Here is a 23,492-nt window from a genome sequence, read left to right on the forward strand (position 1 = left end):
ATAAACCCCATGCATCATAAATAATATGTGATATATAATATTTAGAATCACCCATGTAAGAACGAAAAATATTCCTTTCAAAGGGATAGCAAATTTACTAAATCAAAGTAATTGGATTCATTCTAATATGATCCAATCTGTAAATCCGATTCGAAAACATAGGTGGATCAGCAACCATGGAGCAGTATAACTAAGTGGTTTGGCCTCCTTGGCCGACCCCTCTATTTTCATCCACTAAGTGGTTCGGACCCCCTGGCCGACCCTTTTATTTAATCCCATACTAGGTGGTTCGGCCTCCTTGGCCGACCCTCTACATAATCGCTTGAGGTGGTTCGGCCACTTGGCCAACTTCTCTTGCCTTAACATTAAATGGTTTGGCCTTTTTGGCCTACTTTTCTTTTCTATGATCAATTACATATAGTGGACCAATCCACCCCAGTAACAAAAGAGTAATCTTATATCACAAAGATACCCAAATGTCAACACGAGAAAGCACTATATAACTAATCATTATCTCTAACAAGGTTACTCTAGTAGCACAAGTCATTAAAACATTCTCTATCATCAAGGTAAAACAGACATCGTGCCCAAAAGAGTTACAAGCGCGAGCAGATACACAATTAAGGTCACTCCTCATTCTCATGTAGGTTACAAGAATCATGAGGAATGAGTCTTCATTATCATCAAAGCATTATGAATATTTACTACTATGAATGGTAGATAACATGGGAAATGGTTACAATTGAGTTTATTATACTTATTAAAGAACTCACTCTACAAATAACGAGACTCTTCCCACTCAAACCCAAGAGAGAAATCACACATAAATCTCTTGTTCTAATTTTCTTCTATTTGCTTTGTAATTTTTATCAAGTACTAACTTAATTATCAGAGACTCTTTAATTGATATTACACTAGTGTCTTTTCAAGTAAAGATTGCGGAGAAGACGATTCAAAAAAGGAAGATTTATTGGAGAAGACGGTAGAAAACTTAGAAGATCATCGGAGAAAAAGACCGAAGTAAAACAATAATTTATGTTGTAGTATGTGGCTCATATTAAGTGGAACACGTATATAAAGAAAGCAGGCAAATACTGAAATAGAGAGAGGGGAGTGTTGCGTTCCGAATAGAACGGAACAAAACGATGGCATATGTTTTTGGGATTGTTGGGGATAAATTAATAGGTTGGGGTGTAGGGGCAATGCCCCTGCAATACGGTACAAGGGTATTATTAGAATTTTCTAATACCTATTATATGGCTAGTGTTTACTAAAAACTCATATGATGTAACCCCAATTTGATATAGTAAAAATTCAGCTCATCACTCTTGTGGATGTATGCACGCAGTCGAATCATGTTAAATCTATGTATTTTTTATTTTTTTCTTGTTTTTTTTTTCTTTTCGTATTATTCATCATAATTGCCGCACATAGCACAACAATTTCAATATAGATCCTAAGGAGTGAGATATCCAAAAAATCTCCTACAACCAACATATGAGACAAATGTTTATGATCAACGAAGAAGATTTCATCTTTGTGCCTAAATTTGTAAGGTTTCTCACATAAGTATGGTTTGTTAACGACAACAAAACCTTAACCTACTAATTTGGGATCAACTAAACAATCATATTCCTCCATTCCACTCTTTCTATATTCAAGTGTTTTGTTATTGATAGTAAGTTCATACCTACTTTCATTACCTCTATCCAAGACCTTTTGAGTCTTCTATATGTAAAATCATAATTATTGATACAGACCTTTTCCACACAAAAATAAATCTTTTGTTACAATAAAATTAGAAGTGATGTAGATTATTCAAGAATCGAAATCGATTTGCTTTATAAAAAGAAGATGTCAATGAACTTCTACGAAATGCTTTTTCAAGATTCTGTCAATTGTCTCGATTGTGGGATATCATTGAGAAATAGAAATCAGTGTCATCAAAGGATTTTTTACGATATCCTCTTGATCGATCAACGTTTAACTTTTAAATATAAGGGGAAAATCGTGTACCCTATCTTGTTGGGATTGAGAACTATTAGGCATCCTTCTCTTAGCATGTTGTGCCAAGCTAAATTCGCTCCACAAGATAATTTTAAAAAAAAGACATGAGAGGAAAGAGCTGAATTGGGTAGTGATGCAGCATTGCTTCCAATCAAAAGGACATGTAATTTTGAGTTAGGCTAATCTTACTAAGGCAGTGTTTGTTTGTGCTATTTTTCAACGTTTATTGCTGAAAAAAATTAAATTCAGCATTTTCTGTCAAAATAGCGCGTTTGTTTACTCTATATTTTCAGTGCTTATTGTTGAAAATAAGTGAAAAAAATTCAGCACTATTTTGATGTTGAAAAAAAGTGCTGAAGCGATAAACACTTCGTTTTTTTTGACACGGACAAGTATGCCCTTCATTTTTTTTTTTAGCATGGAAAAGTATGCCCTTATTCTTAAAAGGATATTACCTCTTACATCCCATGGATAAGTATATAAACACCCCACAAATTAATAAATCCACACCATGACTAAATTATCCGTCTTATATGGGTTAAAAAAATTGGAATGAGTTGATTTTTGGTGAGGATGATCTCCTCATTAATATATAAGCACCCCACAAATTAATAAACCCACACCATGACTAAATTATTTTATCTTATATGGATTAAAAGTTTTGGAATAAGTTAATTTTTGATGAGGATGATCTCTACAATGAGGAGATCATCCTCATCAAAAATCAGCAGATCCTGAAACTTCTAATCCTATCAAAACAAGTTTAAGAACCGTAAATTGTCCACTTTTTTTTTTTTTTTTTTAAAATTATTTTTGACGAATTAGAAGTTTCAAAATGGACTGATTTTTGGTGAGGATGATCTCTAAACCATATAGACCATCCTCACTAAAAAATTGGTTATGGTGTGGGTTGCCCTTATTAATTCATAGGGTGTTTTATAATTACACATCCTTTATTTCCATCGAAAATAATTCATTCAAAATTAAGTTATTTTAATGTTGATTTCAAATTTTGGTGATTTGTATGACATTATTATTTTTAATTTGAAATTTGTTGGCTTTTATAAATAGAAATTATTATTTATAAATTGAATATTTAAGTATTATTTATTATTTAAAAATGAATTGTATTTTAATTTTATAAGAAATAATATTTTATTGTGTTTGATAATAAATAAGCATTTGAAACATGCAAATAATGTATAATATGATTGTAAAGGTAACAAAGACAATTTACCAGTTTTAGCAATGTGTAACAAACATGATTCAGCATCTAAACAAACAACTTTTTCAGCACTTAGATTCAGTGCTTATAAGTTTCAGCACTTAAGGCTATTCAGCACTTACTTTTTTCAGTTTAACAAACATCACCTAAGTAAAATTTCAAATCTTAGTAAGGGTCATCAGGCCCACATGGATTGCCACATTAGGGTCTGAAAGCATTGTTCTTTGATGTTAAATAATTGACTAATGATGAATGCATGCAGTCTTGATACGCAGTTGGATACGAAGCTGACATGTCAAGGGCATAAAATTGCACATCTTTTTCCTGTTTATCCCAATGAAAACGATTTGTGGTTCTGTGTCCTTGCCACATCCACCCCATACCCAACCGCATGCATTCATTACGACTTGAATTCCTTTTTTGTTTTTTTTTTTGGTATCGATATGCCTAAAAAATCAATAACTCAAATGATGGAGAGAATTGAAAACTCCAACCCAAACCCATTGGATTTTCTCCCAGAATATGTCAATCTTCTATTTCCTTAACAAATTTTGTTGAAAATCCTTAGTTTTTTTTACCCAAAATTCCAACAATCTTCTACTTCCCCAAAAATCTTATCGTGTCTCCATGAGACTTGTAAGTTTAAAGGAGAAGATCTAAAAGTTGAAGACCGGTGAAAGATTCTTCCCAAAAGGTGGTTTAACATGATTGAGTTAGGGAGAAAATTCATCGGTTTTTGGCAGGATGTCGAAGAAAAAGCATTTTGACCATTTTCAGTTAATCTCTCAGAAGGTATCTCAAATTTATTCACCAAATCATTTCCCCCTCTCCCTCTCCCTCTCCCTCTCCTAAGAGACAACCTAATTTCGAACATATGACCATGACTAGAGCAAACCCCCCATGCATTAATTTTTACCGTTGAGCCAACCCCAAAGTGGTGATGCCTGTTTTCAATCGATAAAGCTGGACATTGACGGCATGACCCCAAAAGTCCCATTGCACTAATGTCAACCAACTAGCCATAGATCAAGGCCCCAAGAAATATGATTGGAGTGGGCAATGATCCAAATTATTTTCATAATTTCATTTTGTATGTGTGCGCGTTTTTTTTTTTTTTTCAAAAAAGCTTGACTCAACCCCTCTTTGTAAGATGGGAAGGACCGTCAACAATTAGGTCTAGATTTGATTGGGGTTAATTTGGGATCAATCCAATGAGGATCAGTACAAATCCAATAAGCATTGGATAGAACTCGTCCTTTTTATCATATCTCAATAATAGAATTCAAATCTAATCTAACGACAACCATATCAGATCAAACTCAATTTGACATACAAAATCTAAATAAAACATCATAAATTCAATAATATATATATATATATATATTAAATTTGATCTGATCATTTATTGTGCACAAAGTGTATATTAAATCACTATTCCTTCATCAAAATCCCTATTCAATCCCATTAAAAAAAAACAAAAAAAAAAAAAAACTAAGGATTGCGATCATGACTCCTAAGAATGACTTACCAAAAAACCCAACATGACGCCTAAACACAAAATCCAATGGTTGGGATCATGTGTTTTTTTCATGAGTCGTTCTTAAGAGTCGAGTGATCCTGACCCTTAAAAAAAAGGACACAATAGATATTCTGAAAATGATGAATCTTCAAATCTTCTCTCCCCCATCTATATTTGAAACTGTGAACAGTGATAGAGAAGAGTTTTCTTCTTTTTTGAAGGGCAGTTAGAGTTTGATTTGGAGGCCTTCATATCTAAATAATAGAGATTTGAAGGCTGGCCGGAGTTGCTCTAAGGGAGACATTGAGAAGGATCAAATCCATTAAATGGACAACAGTGGCTTTGGCAAACACATAATAGAAATCACCTAATAACTAAGAATTAATTTAAGAAAGAAACAACAACAAAAATAAATGTAACAAATCCACTACAACCCAATAAATAAATAGATGATAGATAGATAAGATAGCAACACCTCAATTAAAAACATCATAAACCCCCCTTTCAGGGAGACAGATACAGACCATAAAACAAGAAAGAAATCATATCTATCACCTACATTGTACCAAACACTTCCAACATAGAAAGTTCCTCAAGACCTCAAATTATGTAATATTATTTCACTGCAACCATTCCAACAGCAAGTAGGGTGGGTAGGTAGGTAGGTAGATGCAAGCCAATGAAGAAGACCACGACGACGATGCCAAAAATAATCACTAACACATACCAAGGTGACGACTAAAGACCCTGCTCAATGAGATAATCGCCAAGCCTCTCAACAATAATGTTGCACTGGCCAGGTGTCAGAGGCTCGTCATAGACACCAATGATCAGGGCAAGAGTAGTCTTCTTGACACAGACACCACCAGAACCCTGCAAATGTAGTATAATGCAACCACAGCATAGTAAGACATCAAGTTCAACACTAGTTGGAAAATCTAATATTGGAACCATCCCAATGAGATTATCTATTTCAACCAAATCCCTTGAGAAAATTGTTATTGCAAGTAGGGTATAAAATGGGTTGGATTTTTATCCGAAATCTGAGTGATACGAAATTAACGGTTTTCGTTAATTTCGGATCCTTGGACTAGATCCAAATAAAAAATGTGTCAAATATGGGGCGATGCTGTTATATGGTTTGTGGAGCCTGATGGTACTGGTTAAGAAGTATTGTTCATCATTTTAACACAGCAAAGATGTTGTTCAAGCTTGGCACTGAGCTTGCTGGGGGGTGTGGTTGGAGGCCCCCTTGCCTAGAAGGCGGGGGGGTTCGGGGGCAGAGCCCCAAAAGGAAAACTTTCAAGGCTTCAAATTTTCTGTAACTGCAAATTTTCTCTTTTTAGTGCAATTGGTGTGAATTTACAATAAAATTTTGAGCCCCAAAAAAAACACTATTAAATATCTATGAATGATAAAATACATGTTAGAGCAACTCCAAGGCTTCAAATCTCTATATTTAGAGATGGAGCCCTGCGAAGCGAACTCCAACCGGACTTCAAAATGAAGATTTTGTCTCTATATCAATGTTCACATCTTCATATATCTATTACTGTTGACATTTTTTAAATACCTATTATTTCCCATTTTTTCATAAATGCAGTTTTGACCTTCTTTTTCCATGAAACATGTTTTAAATACTATTATTTGTCCCCTACCTATTATATTCCCCTTTTATTTTTACGAGTGAGTAAATAGTGTTTTAGAGAATGAATAGTGATTTGATGATGGGGCTGGTTGGAGTCTAAAAGAGGTTCGGAGTCTTCAAAATGAAGAAGATGCCAATTTGAAGCCTCGGGTTGGAATTGCTCTTATGATGCTAAAAAACTCTAACCATCGACCTATCTTTTGGGTAAAATAACTCACTATAGAAGGAAAAAAATTAAAAACTATAACATCAAGAAATCATATCACCAAAACCCATATTAAACTATATTTATGAATCACCAAATCCGATGTTTTGCGTCCAATTTCCGCATTAAACAACATTAATGAACCAAATCACAAACAACCATAAGGCCGCAACAATTAATCAAAAGCTCACAACATTTTTGAGAAAAAAAAAATCATGTTTAAAATGTAAAAAAGTTGCATTTTTTACTCATTTAAATTTGTATAGTACAAACACATTTTAAACATGACTTTTCTTTAAACAAAGGCATTTTTGTGACAATGCCCGACACAGAACCATCATTTTTTATATATAACATTAACATAATTTAAAATAATATGGTATATCTTATTAAGTTTATATGAAAAATGAACAAGTCAGTTAACCAGGGTAGGACATGAAATCATCACCTTCTTCCCTCGGATGACAGCCCCCGGTTCACCTTGGATCACCATGTACTTTGTGCCACCGAGGTATAAACCAGTTGGTGCAAGCGATCCAGGTTCATTAAAGTCGTTCATGATGCCAGTGATTTCTTCAGGCTTTAACTACATCATCATCAAATTAAAAGCAATGAATAAGCGTTCACAATAGGTACATTCAACTTAAAAATGTAAATGCGCACACACATTCACGTAAGCATTTAAATCCAAAGTTGGTCCCCATATGGATTGAAAAATATTTTATAAATGATCCATAGGAACACTAATAGAAAAAAAGCGATTAATAGAATAACAAATCCCAAGGAAAATCTTGCTCTTGTGATTCCAACCAAACAGATCACATAGACTAATCTTTTTAAAGCAATCAGATGATAAATCATATAAATAAATAAAATTGGAAATTATCTTACAAAAATATATTACAACAAATATGATAATAATCAGAACAGGATCAACGTATTCAGATTCGGATTCAGACAAACAATGCATCCTATGATTGGGTTCCTGGGCAGAAAAAAGATGGAACTTTTCTTATATCTCTAAAAGGGGATCATTTAATTTAGAGATATTCTATTGCCAAGCCAACTTTTACTAATAGCACCCCCAGATATGTGCTAATTCGTTGATGGTATGCATATGAATTAGTGTGATAATAGTAAAAGATGGTGTGGTGTGGCAATAGAATCTCTCTTAATTTATGAGATCCATCCATGTCCATACGAATTAGAAATCAGAATCCCATATTAGATGTATCTTTTTTCTAAATCTTGACTGAAACAGAAACAAATACATCACTAATCTAATAAATCAGATCAAATCCCAAACTCTCAACTACAACTAATGAAAATCAAATCAAATCAATAAACGATGACACAGAATGGGTATCTGAGGATAACATTTTAGATCGAATCAATCACTAAATAACACATAAATAATCAATAAAATTTCAAATAAAAAAACAATCTTTATCCCAATATATAAAATCCATCATCCAATCAACCAAAACAATACAGATCCAACATGATCTACAAAACCCACCAAAAATAAACCGCACCCATCAAGAAAAAAACCGATTTCAGAGATCAAAATCGGAACTTTAGCAGAAGATGAAAGTAAACCTGAGGAAAAGATTCGCTCTGGGCCCACACGCTTCCATCTTGGCCGATAATTGCTGCAGATGCGAGATGTTGACCTTCGATGTCACACATCAGATGTTCATCGACGTAAGTTTGCCAAGACATGTTTGATCTCCTCTTCTCTTACCCTTTCTGTTGTTGTTGTTCTGTTTTGGTCGCAAAGCCGAAGCTTTTGCTCTGTTCTTCAGCGAGAGAAGAATTATAACTAATAATAGCGTCAAAACTACGAAAAGAGGAAAAAAGATTAAATAACGAAAGTTGTGATGTTTCTGCCACTCATAATTCGATTGCATAAGTGCCCCTCACGTCCGCAATTTTATTGAAATTACTTATTTCTCCCTATTGAGCTCTAAAGTCTAAAGTCTAAAGTCTAAAGTCTAAACCTAACAAAATACCTTACAGTCTACTCTAACCTTACAAAGTCAGCAAGATTTCAAATCGTAGTAAGGATGGTTGAACTCATAATATGGCATCCAAAAACATGATCCAATGTCACATTGTTGCAGAGAACAAAATTCAATGATATTAAAATAAAATATAAAAAAATTAGAAAAAATTATTTTTCACTAAACTCATGAGTTAGGTGGGAATTTAATAGTCAGTCATCCATTTTCAAAACCTTTAATCAAGTCTAAATTTTTTTTTTTTTATCAGAATTTTTTCATGAAATCTAAAACATTGTATATTAAATTATCAATTTGATTATCTATTTGAACTCAAAGACTCCTAGTAAGATTTGAAATCTTAGATAATGAGTAAGGAAAATGTTTCTCTATTTAATAATGCTAAAATAAATTCGATTGTCACTAGATTGGATCGGATACAAAACTAATCCAATAAGAATGGATCTTGTTAGATCGGGTTTTGTCGGATCTCAATATTAGGATCCAATAACAATTGGATCAGGTTTGAGTGAGATGAAATGCGAATTAAAATGTAATATGATTTTCCTACTTTCTCACATTTTATTGGATCCCACTCTTAATTTATCGAGATATGATTGATTTAAAGCTAATCATATAGGTTATCAAATTGGATCTTTACCAAAAGCCAAATCCTTAATCCATTTTCAAAGTTATTGGATTTGGGGTCAGATATGATTTTTATTTTTTTTTTATAAACCCAGGGAGTATCCCCACCTTTGGTGAGACTAATCTATTTGGGACCGCACACACCATCCTACACCCTGTCCCGTGTTATGACATTTAAGTCATCACATTTATGTTGAGGGGTATGTAGAGACTCGAAGTCACGTTGACAAGCAAACCCAGACGCTCCTCACCATCTCAACTAACCCCCGGTGGGTCAAATACAAACCTTGATGTGCCATTTTGCTAGTAATTTTTGAATAACAAACATCTTATGAATGAGAGAAGAAGAAAAAAAAAACCAACAGATAAAACTAATAGAATTTATTTATTATATTGGCTAATTAATCTTTCAAATTAAAAATAAATAAAAAAAATCAACACATTATAAAAATAGACCATTGTGGATGCAATTTTCTGGATCCACCTCGAGATTAGAGTCTGGCTGATGAACTACTTGATCCAAATTAAGAACAAAGTAAATCCTAAGAAATTTTAGGATAGAAAATTAGTACCTTTTTCTCTTTTGATCATTGTCATATTTATAGAGAAACCTTTCCCAATTTGGTTTAATTTGGTTTCCTATATCCTTACCAAAATGGTATCCTGACTATGGTTGTATCGAGTTGTCCTTGATTTTTTGGAATTTGACTTAATCTCAAAAAATAGAAACTTGCCCAATCGAATCCCCAATTATTTGAGCAATGGATCCATGTATGTTGCCCTGAGATCCAACTTACCATTCATATCTCCTTGGGACAATGTCTCGAATGAGTCAAAATATCTCATCCTATCTCTAATCCCTATGTGACACATATCATCATTAGTGATCTTGAGGTTTCTACCCTCTACAACTGTCTTCTTGAAATATCAAAATCAATTTTTTAAGTTAGTTATAGAGTAGATTCTAATCTCATGTAAATAGTAAATTTTGTATTTCATGTCATGCAATCTACTAATTTGTATACATTAAAGAGAGGGATATTTGAATCATTTGGGCCTCTCTCTCTCCTACATCTTCTCTCCTTTCTAATCGAATCTTTCCTCATTCTCCTACATCTTCTTCCCCTCCGCCTTGTGCAACAACCCCTAAAGGACCATCTTCTCAAGTTAGGCGGATGTTTGATCCACCTTACCCTATTTCCTCTGTACATGCTCATTCAAAGCCTTATCTGCATTATCTACCTTAAATACATGTAATTTATTATTATTATTATGGGTAAACTAGACTTGAACCCACGACCTCAAAGTTGCTTTGCAATGTGTCAAACCAAAAACCATGTAAATTAAAGATTCTAAAGTATCGAAAGAAAGAAAAAAAAATACTTAGATTGAGATTTAGAGAAAATTTGAATATTATTGAATTAATGAAGCATGGCTTTACTTAAGATGATGCCAGGTTGTTGGGATAAGAATTTGATGATGATGTTTATGTACGTACTTCGAACACTCATGTTATTTTTCTCTTAGTTTAGCAAGTTAATGAAAATTTTCATAAGATTTATAATCATCCCTTATAAGCATTCATGATTTATTTGATAAAAAAAAAAAAGCTTGGGTGATTTATTTTGTGAATATTTGAGGTTCTTGTGTTTTAACACTGATGACATACTACTTTGACCTCAATCGTCTCTAAGAGAATAACATAAAATGACCAAATGCCCATTTCTTTATCTTAAAGCCATCATCTTCAAACTCCATGGTATTTCTTTACTCTCATGTCCAACCTTAAGATTCCATCTCCTTCAACCTTCAAAGCTCGAGAACAGCATAGGATTTTGAGTCGAAGCTAAAGACTGTATGGTTATAGATTTTAAGTAGAAAAATAGAAGGTTGTCTACAAGTGGTTGAAGTATGGATGAATTAGAAGAAAATAACATTTTTTTTTTTTTGCCTTATCTTGGGTATTCTCCCCACCCTTCAGGTGGGATTAATCCCATTGTCACACGCACAGCCCCCTCAAAAAGTCCTACATGCAATTGGTTGGGTTGTGGATCAACCAGACCCTGAAGAGTGGTACCAAGGAATTCATTGCTTCATGGAGTTTCGAACACTTGACCTATCCTTCCTGAGGAGCTTATCAAGACTAGACTTGCCACTAATCAACCCCTTGGTGTTAGGGAGAAAATAACACCCTCCAAATTTTAGAAACTTGAAGATGATAAAAAGGGTTTTGACTACAAGTGTTGAGGGTGTTTTAGTTATTTTACATTAATTATTATTGTAATTAACCGAAGCCAATATGTCTATGTCAAAATTTGTCAAAACATTGAGGGGTATGTCGAAATCATTGAAAATTTCAAATAGATTCAAAGAAGGAAAGTTATACTATATCTTTTCTCTTATTAGTCTTCGTCTTTGTTACAAGATCTTCAACGAACTTACAAACATTCATGATTTATTTTCGAGACTAGATTCAAAATTTCAAATACAATTAATAATGATCACCCCTTTTGTCTCATTTTGACTTTCTACATCCATTAAAGAGGGAGTGCAATAGAGGTTCCCCATAGCAACTAATTGTGAAAATTAAATGTAAAAAAAGAAAAATAGAAAGAGAATTTTTTTTTTTTTTTAAACGTTAAAAAAATGAGGTTTTGGGATGAAAGAAATCTTATACTCAAATGATTTTTATGTAAATTGCTTTCTTTTCAATTAAGTGGTGTGAATTCTTCAATGCATTCAAAACAACCTATCTATGATATTGTAATAGAGTTGCTATTGCCACACCAATTTTTACTAATGCCACACTAATTATGTGCAATTTTTTTTGAAGCTTTTTATAAGAATTGGTGTGGCATTAGTAAAAGTTGGTGAGGGAATAGTAGCTCTTTATTGTAAAGTACAAATGTGCAAAATTATGATTTTAGAAAAGTTTAGTGTTGATTGTCACATTTGCAATATGGGATGAGAGTTTAATGGTCGATCATTTTTAGAGCCTTTGATTGGATAAAATTTGACCTTTTTTTAGGTTTTATTTTAATTAATGTGATGGTTTAAGTGTTCCAGATGAGGACCTGGGTCAAGGATGTATTTCATATTTCTCTTGTATATGATGTTGGAATTTTCAAAATATAATATAGATTTTATGGTTTAATTTTTTGATTTTTTCTTAAGTTAGAAATTTGGGAATTTTTGTATGTACAAGATTTAATCTCACATTACTCACAAATGAGAATGTGTGATACCTTATATCAACATATTTAGTTGTATTTGTGTCATATCTTTAAGGTTTTGATTCGGTGTTTCGAAGTGATGCGAAATACCACTTGCGCATGCGCATTGTGCAAAAGGCATATTAGGCATTTAGGGAGTTTTGAGGAAAGGGCAATTAGGCGTTTAGGGCGCTTTGAGGCGCACTTTGCACCTTATGTACGCATTGTCATGAAGAGTTGGGGAATCTTAAAATTTACAAGATTCGAAATCATCTAACAACTGTGGTTGATCCGTCATGTGTGATGAATCAAGTGTGATCTACACCATAAGATCACACTAGTATTCGATCGGATACGATGGATCAAAATAATACCTTAAGAACAATCAGATGCATTGGATCAAATTAATCCGATCAAGATTAATCGAGTGCATTGATTCATAATTGGTATCCAATCGGGAACGATCGGATCCGTTAGATCAAGTGGTGACTGATCGGGCGCGATTAAAACCATTAGATCACATAGATTCAACCAAAGGTGATGATTAAAAGACATGAGACATATACCTTCGATAGGATGCGATCTGGATCATTAGATTTAAGATCAGACACGATTCAATGGCTCCTGAACCAAGAGATATTTAATTATGACTTTCGATCAACAAACACAAAAATGACTATTAAAAATCAACCAGAAATCAGATTTCTTCATCGGAATTTTTTTTATTATATGTTCTCCATTGTCTAAATTTAAGTACTTGGTATTTTTAGTTCCTAATTATCTTCAAGTGTTCTAAATTAAATCGGATCGTACATAATCCGATTTAATAATTTAAGTGTAGACTTCTTTTATCCTGAAAATATTTGTTCGTTTACCCTTTGTATACTATGATTCTAACCAGTAGGGGAGAATATTTGTTTAAAAAATATCGAATCTAATTCGAGCCTTGAAATCATAAAATCTCCTTCATTGAATTTTTTCAATTTATATACACATTTTCCAACATATGATAGAATCTATTTATATTTACTTTTACTTGTGAGATCCATATGAATAACATTGGATGATCCAATTATAATTAATCATTTTCAAAAAACCTAGAATCAGTAGAAAAATAAAATAAAATCAACCCATTCTAATAATTCTAATTTTAAATGATTTCTCAGCTTGAACTTATTTTTTTCATAAAGTTAAGAATAAACTAAATAGAAATTTTGTGAATCCGAGATTTAAACAATCCAATACATGCACCAGCACAAATAAGGAGTAAGTATAGACTTCACCGATCCTGTATCATATCGATCTAAGTCTTTGCAAGCACGATATAAAATTCTGTATCAATTGAATGTTTTGATAAATGAAAAACTGATACGGTATCAACCGATACATTCCCAAAACATTCAATGTTTTGGGGTCAACATTTCGTATTAGGTCTTGGCTGATACCGATACTGATATCGATACATATGTACATTCCGATATTTTAAAGGCAGATTTATCAAAACATGCACAACATTTCGAATATTTACCAAAACAGTACACTGTAGCAATTAATTCTGAAAACGGTAAATTTACTGTTTTTGGAATTAATTTTTTTTACCAAAACGGTAAAAACAGTAAAATGTATTTTTTTATACCGAAAATGCCCTTTTTTTATTTTTTGACTGAAATTACGAAAATAAAATTGATTTTGGTAAAAAAAAAATTATAAATACATATGATTGTTGGATTATCGAAAGAAAGTGAATCTTTTTAGTTAGATTTTCATTTTTTTAAGGTTAAAATTATAAATATATATGTAAAACAAAAAAAAGGGTATTTCGGTATATAAAAAATATATTTTACTATTTTTACCGTTTTAGTAAAAAATATTAATTCCGAAAACGGTAAATTTACCATTTTCGGAATTAATTGCTACAATGTACCATTTTCGGAATTAATTTCGAAAACTCTACCGTTTTGGTAAATTATTCTATTTTAAATCTTACAAGATTCCAAAACCTCTTCATCTCATATCCTATTTTTCTAATTTAGTAGAGTATTGACCCAATTAGAGAGATTTGTATATTTTTTCAACTTTCTTTTTATAAGCACTAGGAGGTGGCAGTGCAAGGAACCCCACGTTCATTACAAAAATTAGGATTTATGGATGATTAAATTTGTTTATATTAATTTAAAATTTATTTATTTTTAATTTGAATATATAATATAATTTTATATCATATTTTATCATTTAAAATATTATAAGGGTCTTTTTGTGATTTTGAAATATTAATAAGTTGATTTTGTAAATAACATAACAAAAGTCTGTAATTTTATAAGACTAAAAACTAACTAACATAAGGAGTGCAGACTGTATAATGTGTCGAATTTTATTCAAAATCCAAGTGATTTGAATCCTAGAGAATTTGGACCCTTGGAGTAGATTAAGATAAAAATATGGGTTGATGTCCCTTGACTTGAGTTGGATCTGGGTCGGAAACAAATCCATCCTTATATCTGCCTCCCAATGATGTATGAAAATTATATTTTAATGTTTTTTAAAATATCTATTTTATTACTTAAGATAATATGAATTCTTATAAAATAAAAGAATTTTAATAGTTAAATTGAAAGATAGTGTTGGAGTAACATTGTGGGGGACATTTTTGACCTGAAAGTGTGTAGGAATCATAGATGCATTTCATCGAAATCTCACCCGTATCTCGATGAAAAGCATCTATGGCTCCTACACACTTCCACGTTAGAAATGTCCCCCCACAATGTTACTCCAACACGACTCTAAATTTAATAGTATAACAAGTAGAATATAAATATAGTAACAAAAAAAAAAATGAACAGTCTAAAATTTTCCAATTCGACCAACCCGAAAGAATTCAGTCGGATCGGATTTGGTTACAACAAAATGATTCGAATATGGTTTTAGTTAATAAGATCCAAGTTGGATATGAATCCAAATCCAGATATTTAGATACCGATCCAGATCTGAATATAATAATCAGATATATATTTATATGGATATTCTTAGATCCAACCCATTTTAAGCCCAGAGTGAGGCAGACGTTTGTTGACCACAAAATTTGAAAGACCAAAATGCAGCCCTCCTACTTTTAATCAAACATTTGTAATGAATAAACATTTATTTTTTTAAAAAAATTCTAGTCGTCGATCATGTATTCTTCATTTCAGTTCATTGTTCATGAAAGTTCACTCAACACATATATTTTATGATTAATTAATTTCAAAACAGATTCAATTACTCTATAAATCCTCCACAATGAGACCTTCTCTACAAAAGAAGATCTAAATAAATTCATTCTGATCTTCCACAATTATTTAACCCATGCCAGTAAAGTATTGAGTGGACTTTACCATTCATTTATATAAAGAGTTCAAAATATTCTATATTTGCAAAATCTCTTCTAACCAGAATTCAAATAAGAACAAAGCCGTTAGTTGTATTGCATTAAAAAAAAAATGAATAAAGAAATAAAATATTACAAAAAGTAAAAAAGATCTGAGGAATTGGAGTAAACCAAATGAAAATAGAGAGATTTACCCAGCAGACACAACAAAAATAACGTCTTTTATCGACTCATTTTCAGCGACGTCCAAAATAGGCGCCACTGTAAAACACAACCTGCGCGCCAAAAACCGAAATTTCGCAAAAAAAAAAAAAAAAAAAAACTCTCTCCTCTATCAACAGATTTTGTGAGAACCTCTCTCTCTCCATCAAGTTAATCACAACTCCTTCACATCTAGGGTTTCGATTTTCATTCTAATAGGTCTCTCTCTATATCAAGTTCCTCTTCACATTTTCTGGAGTTTTGAGAATCGAAATCGTAGATTTTGAAGTTCTTTGAGGTTTTGAGAATCCAAATCACTCTCTCTCTATATCAAGTTTCTCTTCACATTTTCTGGAGTTTTGAGAATCGAAATTTGCTCTTCACATCTCCTCTTCACATTCTCTGAAGTTTTGAAAATCGAAATCGTAAATTTCGTAGCTCTTTGAGGTTTTGAGAATCCAAATCGCAGAACGAGGTATGATTCCCAAAATAAAATTTCTTATATTTCTTTCTCCCATCAAATTCGATAGATTTATGGTTTAGGATGATTTTTTTGCAAATTTCGTAGCATTTGAGGGAGATTTTTATCAGAGATTGCTTGAACCATGGAAGTTCAGTTCGATTCCATTCATTAGTTCAGGTTAGATCCAACCTATGTATCATAATTTAAGTACTTTTTATTTCTATTTTTTATACAAGTCTACAACTAAACCTTTCCTTCTTCTGGCAAAATAGCAATCATACAGGGGTGTAGTTGATTGATTGAATAGTGGATAGGCACAATCAAGAGTGGGAAGAGAAAAGGTGTTCGAGTTTTTCATTATGTTTGTTTGTGGGATATGGAATTTTTTATTTATTGATGGAAGTCTGAAAATGATGTTTAATAGGGCAAGGTTCTTAATATAATGCAGTTGTGCGAGATTTAAGTGAAAATAAGAAAAAATACATTTATTTATGGAACGAAATTTAGTTTATCCTTTTTTAATGATTGCAATTTTTTTTTGGGTTTTAACAGAAGTCTTATCTGAATCAATGATTGTTCTCACTGCATTCTCTAGAGAAGCTCAATCAGTTTACTGATTTGCCGCTTTTAATTATTTTTAAATTAAATCAGTAAGCCTATTTCAAATTTATTGGGTTTCCCTAGTTTCATGGTTTCTCGCTTTCAATCCCAGCAATCTGAAAAGCCTTTTCTAGTAGGTAAAAGGTCCTGTTTTTGTGACCACCCTTTTCTATATGTCTAGCCTTATGGAATGAGTGATATAGTCGCTCTTTTAGTGGTTATGTTCCTTGTGATGTCATTTTCAACATCAATCTAGTGGTTGATTGCTTGATATAGTCTCAAGCACACCGACCAATTCATAAATTGGTCCGTGATATAGGCTTTGTTGTAGCTTTGTTTTTTGTTTTGAAGTTCTGATCTTTGTTGTAATGGCGAGAAGAGTTTGTGGTAAAAATACTTGGTTTGCACTCTACGTTTGGAAAAAATCAGCATATTGTATTTGTTTCATCATTTAAACTATGAGATTTTCCTATTTTTACAATCCATGTTGATATATAAAAGCCTTTTGGCTTGATTGCTTGACATTTGATTTATTGTTATTTAATCATTTAAACTATTGATTGCTTGATTGCAGGTCTGTTTCTGTTTAATTGTTATTTAATTATCCAATTAGGTTGAAAAAATTACCTTCTTGCACAAACATTAAAGTATCATTCAATGATATTTTTGTGGAGTTTCACAATCTTATATACATGGAGTGAATTAAGTTCATTATTCTTTAGTCATTCTTGTGGAGTAATGATTAATGTGTTTTTTTTTTTTTTTTGCATCTTTCAGCATTTTCAAATTTCAGTTTTTGATTGAAGAAATAGGATTCCACCATCAAGTTATTCATAATATGTCCACAACCACTACTTAAAATCCTATAATGGAGGAGACTCTTCCATACCCTGGCAATGTTGAAATGGATATTTCGCTATGTAACAATGATACAAAGATGTATGTTGGTATCCAATACAAATCTAGGTGTCTAACACAACACCTTCAAGAAACCCACAAGAAAAGTCCATACACATGTATTTTGATGCAATATTGTAGTCATATCTATGCCAGATAATTTATAGTCCAAAATAAAAATAAGATAGGAAATATATGTAAAAGTAAAAGAATATTTGATCATTGGTTGGCTCTGTCAAGGTCATTTTGTTTGAATGGGTTTTAAGATTTTTGTGCATCATTTTTTTCTATACTTATTTGTGAGTGAAAATATTTTTGACCTCCAGAACTTCAAAATTCTGTCTTATGGATGATTTTATTCCTGATGTGAACCTAATCTTTTCTATCTGTTTCAAGTTTTGGCTATATTCTCTTGTTAGTTTTTCGTTTTGGGCTATTATGCCTTCATCTTAGGTTGATTGTATACAATTCCTCACCTTTTTTATGATCTGGAATGGATCAGCTTCACCTATCAGGGTCACCTTAAAACACACTAGTCAACTAATAAGACACACTAGTTAGAATGAACATCAAACTTTCTACATGGAACCAAACCTCCCAAAAGGGAGAAGTGCAACCTTGATGCCAACTTCCTTTGAAAATGACCTCTCACCAAAAAAGACTCCTTTGAACCTTAACTATAATACCACTTCCTCTAAATTGGTTCCAACCAATTTCTCGTTAAATTAGCCCAAGGCAGCTTTCCCGTAATAAAACAAATGTGCATCTATGAGAAGTTCAAAAATGCTGTTACATTCACAAATCCCATAAACTATATCATGAACCCACACTGCTTATTCTATTCTAAAAAGAGAACAATTGGAAAACAAAACAATACATCACTATATTATTGACCAGTAAGATCTGATTTCATAACTCAGGAAATGGGTACACTTTGCTTGAATGTGTATCAAGAACAGAACTCTCTGCCAAGCGTTGTGCGGAGGTGACATGCTGAACAGTAAATAGAATGTGAGTTCAAGCCAGTATTGAGTTTACAAGGTGATTTTTTTTTAATACAATTTGGAGAAGCCTCCCATCACGGACTGTTGGACCTCACCACTGTACTTAGTCAATGGTTACACTCTTCGATTTGGTCTATCCAATCGATGGAGGTCACAGTCTGTCGGAAGATCCAAATCAGCCATGGGTCACTCAAAAGAAAGTGGTTCTGACCCCTGAGTTCTAATAAGGCCCATGGGTCATTGTTGCAAACTTAAGGCTGTGTCAAGTAAAGAGCTGAACAAACCAAATACCAATGCAAACTTGTCAGATAAGACAGAATCAGCAACATCTTTTGCATTCCATGCATTCTTGTCATTCAATTTTAAGAATTGTTTATTGGGAAGACCTATCTGAGACAAAGAAGGTCATAGTGATAAATCTTGAAGAAAGAAACATAAAAGTTTAATTTGCTTAGAATTATTACGGCTAAATTGAAGTCATCGAAATAGAAATGATAAGGTTATCAATTGCCCCTGAGTTCTAATAATGTTTATTTGAATAATGAATTCAAATGCATAAGTGGTTCTGATGCAACATCAATTGATTGATGGATAAGAACACTAAATGAGCAAACCCATGTGATGCTTTATGAGGTGTAGGTCCTTAAGCTTAATTAGCCAATTGTGCCTCCTCACCACCTACTAGGGCTGTCAACGGATAGCTATCCGATCGTGCCTCCTCACCACCTACTAGGGCTGTCAACGGATAGCTATCCGATCGGATAGTGCTCTATCCGAATTCGAATCCTAAAATAAATAATACTATCCGAATTCGAATTCGAATCCGATCGGATATCCTGACAAACATTCGAATTCGAATCCGAAAAAGATATCGGATATCCGATTCGATAAAAAATCCGACGAAACCCACAGATTTGTTCGAAAAATCACTCCGACTAGTTCAGATCGGAGAGAGAGAGAGTATGTACCTGCATGCTCGCCGGCCGGGGAAGACTTGTCGGAGTTCGCATAGTTGAAACGACGAAACCCACAGATTTGTCCGAAAAATCACTCCGACCGGTTCAGCCGTTCAGATCGGAGAGAGAGAGAGAGAGAGAGAGAGAGAAAGAGAGAATGCGTACCTGATACTCGCCGGCCGGAGAAGATAGTGGTCGAAGTTCGATCGAAACCAGCTGTGTCGTCTGGTTCTTTACGGCTAAGGTGGGTTAGATTGAGAAGACGAAGTTTTAAGATAAATTTTCGTTGTATGTAACGAATACATAACACATATATACATATAGAAACGTTTTGTTGTAAAACATAAATACATGACATGTAGTGTTATCGGAGCGGATATTATCGAATCGGATATCGCAATATCCGAATTCGTATCCGAAATTCATTCGAATGTTAGAATGACATCCGAATCCGAATCCGATATCCGAAATTTTCGAATAATATCTGAATTTTCGAATTCGAATTCGGATTTCGGCTATCCATTGACACCCTTACCACCTACTACTCCTTTTGAATGGATTGGCAACATAACATTTCCTCACTCTATATATACATACACACATACTAGATATGCCTTCCAACTCCAAATCTTAGCTCGCATCCTCCACACTATTAAAGCTTTCTTTTCTTCGCCTATAAAGCCCATCTAAGAAAGAGTACTAACCAAACTAAGAAATAGCAAAGCCATTGGGAATGTGACTTTTGTCATCCTGATGTTGAGAAGATGTGAATTGTGGAGCAAGAAGGTAGAGTTGAATAGGGGATAGTGAGTACTAATCAGATGACGAGACTAAATTATTATTATTTCGGCTCATTCCATTATTTAGAGGAGTGCATAATAACAATGAGGCTAAATTTGTAAATAGCTATTGACTGCTATTTTGTTACTCATCCTGTATTTAATTGTATTTCAGAACAAGTGACTTGTATCTCTACCTCTTGTCAAGGTACTACAAAAACACAAGCCTTTCTAACACAATTGTATTATGTTGCAGGAGGAATAACAAGGCAATACAGATTTGTGCAGGTATGATATCCATCAACTCTGCTATTTATTTTTATATGAAATCTTAGTGGATTTACACCATTCTTGTTTTAGATTTGGAGAATGATCACTTAGTCTTTGGGAATCTCTCTGATGCATAAATCTAATTTAACTATACTTGTAAGGTTTCTAATTGTTTATGTGATGTCTTGGTCCTTTAGTGATGGGGTTGTCTTTCGTCAAAATCCCACATTTCTCTTTCTTGTTCAATTGCATCCAACATGACATGATCTATTTAGCTTCTCTAATATTTACTTTGCAATCATTCCAGCTGTATATATAGCACTCATCCTTCCTGGTGCATCTTCATGGTACCCTGTTGGTGCATCAACCATGATCAAATCCCATTTTATCTCATACACCTCATTAGGTACACCCTTCAATGCAAGTGACACTTGGAAAATCGAGGATCACCCACAACCCTACAGTCCTCTCCCTTGCCAATCTTCATCGTATCTTTTGCTTGGTTTACCTTGCTATCATACACCACATGGTAAGTTAATAACGTGGGGAACCTCGCATTGATTTGATCTATACATGATTTGTCTTCCTCTAGAAAAACTGTACGGCCACCATGATTTAGAGTTCTCCACATGAGGCTATCATGACCAAGTCCAAAGACTAAGAAGTTGCATGGAGACTTATTTTCTAGGACTTGAGCTGTTACAGAGATTTCTTTGAGTGTTTGTTGTGGTGTGATGTCTGAAGTTGTGTAGTGGATGAGTGCTTGTGTGATGGAAGGTGGGATCTTGGTGCAAGTAGGTGTGGAGACAGGAAGAGGTGGACAAAAGTGACCAATGATGTTGTTTCCTCGGTTTACAATGGCGTGTGTTTCATTATTCTTAATTGTCGGTAGCATCCAGGGGCGGATTTCGAGTGGGGGCAGTGGGGGCACTTGCCCCCACAAGAGTTTTCAAATTCCATGGCATAATGTGCTATTACGACAGATTTGAACAGCGGATAAAGAAATTTATCACTATTGCCCCCACAAATTTTTTTTCTACTCTTAATTGCCCCCACAACTATTTTTTTCACTCTTGAATGTCCCCCACAAATTTTCTTTTCTACTCTTGGTTGCCCCCACATGAGCAAAATCCTGGCTCCGCCCCTAGTAGCATCAGTGGTCAAAAGTGATTTTAATTATTGAGTGATGCAACCATTTGTGCTGATTTTAAGATTGCTTTGTTGAAATGTTTGATTCATCTTGTTTTCTTCTATTGCAAATTTCATAGACACCTTGATCTGTCCTTTTAAATGTGAATAATATACTAGATTGCTAATTAGGTTCTGAATGTAGCAGTTCATGTACTTAATCCAAAAAAATAATAATAGTAATGCAGCAGTCATCGATCCAAGCAAGGCTGAAAACCTTATGGAGCAGAATAGACTGAGTTATTCCATAGGTTGTGTTCGGAAGTGAAGAGTTGGGGATGAAAGTTAGCATTCATGATAATTTTTTAAGAAATCTTTCATATCATGAATGCTTATGTTTTCTCACTTACGACTTATGTGATAATGTTGAACCTTATATTGACTCAACTTAACAACTTGACAAAATTTTCTCTTTAATGCTAGTCCTTGTATGAGGTGTTAGTGGATCTAACTTGTTTTAGTAGTAAATAAAACATAATTTGTTGTATATGCTTTTCCACAATTAGTACATAAAACATAATTATCTAGATAAATAATTCATTTTTCTGTTGCACTTTACATTTGCAGATGGAACCTGAACAAAGTTCATCTAGTGAGAGAACAAAATCGAAGAGAAAAAGAGGTCGCACTCGATGCCTCTCATGACACACAAGCCCAATGATTTGGCCACGGCGGAGAAGATTCTAAGTTTAATTTTAAATAATTTTCATCAAGCATTAATCAATCATGTTAATATCTGAATTTGAAGATACTAAGAATTTTTAAAATATTTTGCAGGACAAGATAAAAAGAACTTTTGAGTTTATTACCAAAAAGCTCTCAAGATATTACAGATCGAAATGATGTATTCTCTCAGGTCTTAGGTCCTGATAGACATGGTCATGTTCGTGGTGTCGGCTTGGGACAGACTCCTAGCAAATTATTTGCATCATATTCTGAAAATTCCTCTAACGATTCTACTGAGGTACATAGGTTGAAGAAGAAACTAGAGTCTTTGGAGCAACAACAGATTGTGAGAGATGCTGAGGTGGAGAGACTCAAGGAATTGATCATTACTCTAATGAGAAAGGTAAATTCTCACTGATAATAGAATATGTTGTGTTTTAAAATATTTTATTAATAAATAAATATTTATTGATATGATTAATTTGATTATTGTATATGAATTGTAGGTTAATGAGCAGCACAATCAACCCGACAATGATCAGTGTCCACGACAACAACCATGATAAATAGTTGATCAGTGTCCACAACAACAACCATGATAGATAATTTTTGTTTTTTGAGTGATAAATATGGATTTATA

At 33.3% G+C, this 23,492-nt stretch overlaps 1 protein-coding gene and 1 pseudogene across 1 annotated transcript; both read right to left on the reverse strand.

Annotated features, from left to right (window-relative positions):
• Window positions 1-5,189: 5,189 nt before the first annotated feature.
• On the reverse strand, window positions 5,190-8,450 carry LOC147388687 (profilin). Its single transcript, XM_086418460.1, has 3 exons — window positions 8,204-8,450; window positions 7,053-7,190; window positions 5,190-5,624 (listed from the first exon to the last, which is right to left on the reverse strand). Exons 1-3 carry the CDS (start codon window positions 8,324-8,326, stop codon window positions 5,490-5,492), a joined length of 396 nt encoding a protein of 131 aa, XP_086274586.1. The 5' UTR covers window positions 8,327-8,450; the 3' UTR covers window positions 5,190-5,489.
• A 12,835-nt stretch (window positions 8,451-21,285) lies between these two features.
• LOC147388688 (glucuronoxylan 4-O-methyltransferase 1 pseudogene) lies at window positions 21,286-23,239 on the reverse strand (annotated as a pseudogene).
• Window positions 23,240-23,492: the final 253 nt, after the last annotated feature.

This window comes from Akebia trifoliata, chromosome 12, assembly GCF_017979445.1.
Source record: "Akebia trifoliata isolate Shusen 1 chromosome 12, ASM1797944v1, whole genome shotgun sequence".
Classification (NCBI taxonomy): Eukaryota; Viridiplantae; Streptophyta; class Magnoliopsida; order Ranunculales; family Lardizabalaceae; genus Akebia; species Akebia trifoliata.

Bases quoted from the DNA above. Each gene is read 5' to 3' on its own strand.
- LOC147388687 (XM_086418460.1), bottom strand. From the start codon at position 8,326: ATGTCTTGGCAAACTTACGTCGATGAACATCTGATGTGTGACATCGAA. The intron at 7,191-8,203 runs GTTTACTTTCAT...ATGATGATGTAG, and splicing joins AGAGCGAATCTTTTCCTCAG to TTAAAGCCTGAAGAAATCAC. The intron at 5,625-7,052 runs GTGATGATTTCA...CTACATTTGCAG, and splicing joins CTGTCATCCGAGGGAAGAAG to GGTTCTGGTGGTGTCTGTGT.